This window comes from Limulus polyphemus, unplaced genomic scaffold, assembly GCF_000517525.1.
Source record: "Limulus polyphemus unplaced genomic scaffold, Limulus_polyphemus-2.1.2 Scaffold13585, whole genome shotgun sequence".
NCBI classification, from domain to species: domain Eukaryota; kingdom Metazoa; phylum Arthropoda; class Merostomata; order Xiphosura; family Limulidae; genus Limulus; species Limulus polyphemus.
The window spans coordinates 6,133-7,742 of NW_013679195.1; the positions used below are offsets into that span (position 1 = coordinate 6,133).

The window sequence follows — 1,610 nt, forward strand, 5'->3', positions numbered from 1 at the left end:
GTTAGTAAACAGTTGTCCCACTGGTTGTTAGATCTAAAGTAACATCCTGCTGTTAGTAAACAGTTGTCCCACTGGTTGTTAGATCTAAAGTAACATCCTGCTGTTAGTAAACAGTTGTCCCACTGGTCAGCTCTGGATGTGTAGTTATAAAGAGACATCATGTTGTCACTACAGTACATGTATTGACTATCTTTAGTCACCCATGTTCTTGTTAAAAAGCTACGTTCTGCATGAAAAACATAACCGTACTACTTAACAGTACTAATTACCTTTGGCCATTCTGTTCAGTACCATATCAATAAGACAGTATGTTCCTGTACGGCCGATCCCATCACTGTAAAACGATACATAAAATACATTATTACTGTCACTCATGAAAATATTACATAGAGGTTGAGTATGTTAGACTACAACGATTTTCAACAGTCCATATTGTCTGGCCATTCTTTATCTGTCCTACAGCGTAGTTTCCATTGTGCGAGACTCCGTCGTAAGGCTGTCATGTCCCAAACACACCATTCGTCCTTGAGACCTTTCCATAATCCATCTAGATTATTATGACAAATGTTGCCCATCGCCCGTTTCAACAGTTTAATCACAAAAAAATCCATAGATGCTATCTCCGCCGACATGACTGGTACATCTTCTTATGGAATACCCGTTTTATTCTCCAGTTGCTTGAGGTGTGACTGGAAGCTTTATCTTGGTGAGTCCATACTCTGTTGGTCTCGGTTTCCAGATGGAGATCTTTCTTTATTATCATGGTTGGCTTTTGACTTCTGATTTATTATGAGACTTAGCTTGCGACCTGTTGTACTATCTTGATGGATGGTCCTGATGCTTCAAATGCCATTAAGTGGAAGGGATATCACCAGTTTGAAAATTCCCCCGCTCTGAAAAATAAATCTTTATGACTTGGGTGTGTGGATATTTTGTTTCGGAACGGTCTGCTACATATCCTTTACGAAAGTGATTAGTTTTCGGTGGCATCGCATTACCCATGAACGCTACATAATGTAAAAATGTAGTTCTTATAAACTCCATTCCATCACAACTTGTATATCGGCTGTGGTTGTCACGTGACCTACTGACTTACATATTCAAAATCGTATTAGTATAACGTACTCAAACCTCTTTATATGCTGATGTTTCGTTAATCTACAAATGTGTATATATAAGTTTTTTTACAAATAAACACATTATTAAAAAAAAACAATAACAAGAATGACATATCTAATATATAAAGCTAAGTTTGTGTCTGTTTGTTAGCACCTTAATAATAGTAGGCCTATCAAGATATGGAATCAGTGTATTCAGGTTTAATGTCTGTGACGTCACATTTTTAGTGTCAATAAAAACTTTGTGATCTAATTTTTACCACAGAAGACGGGCCTGATTTTTTACTTGGATTTTTGTGGAAATGACGTCAGAAACATTTACGTGTATTTTATTGAGAGGTACACTGTCAGAAAATAAAAATACACCAAACGTTATCGTGCCTACTGACAAACATAACTATTTTATAGAATAAACAAGATGAACCCGAGAAATTCGAAAAAATAAACTGGTTTTCATTCACTTTATTTTGAGAGGGGAGTTAGGTATGATAA

At 36.3% G+C, this 1,610-nt stretch overlaps 1 protein-coding gene across 1 annotated transcript in view; it reads right to left on the reverse strand.

The window, feature by feature from the left end:
- Positions 1 to 1,610, reverse strand: part of LOC106477246 (receptor-type tyrosine-protein phosphatase-like N) — a 9,155-nt gene that overhangs the window by 5,868 nt on the left and 1,677 nt on the right. Inside the window, exon 2 of the mRNA XM_022380886.1 lies at positions 270 to 334. Within this exon, the coding sequence (XP_022236594.1) occupies positions 270 to 334 (65 nt within the window). The remainder of the gene's footprint in view (positions 1 to 269; positions 335 to 1,610) is intronic.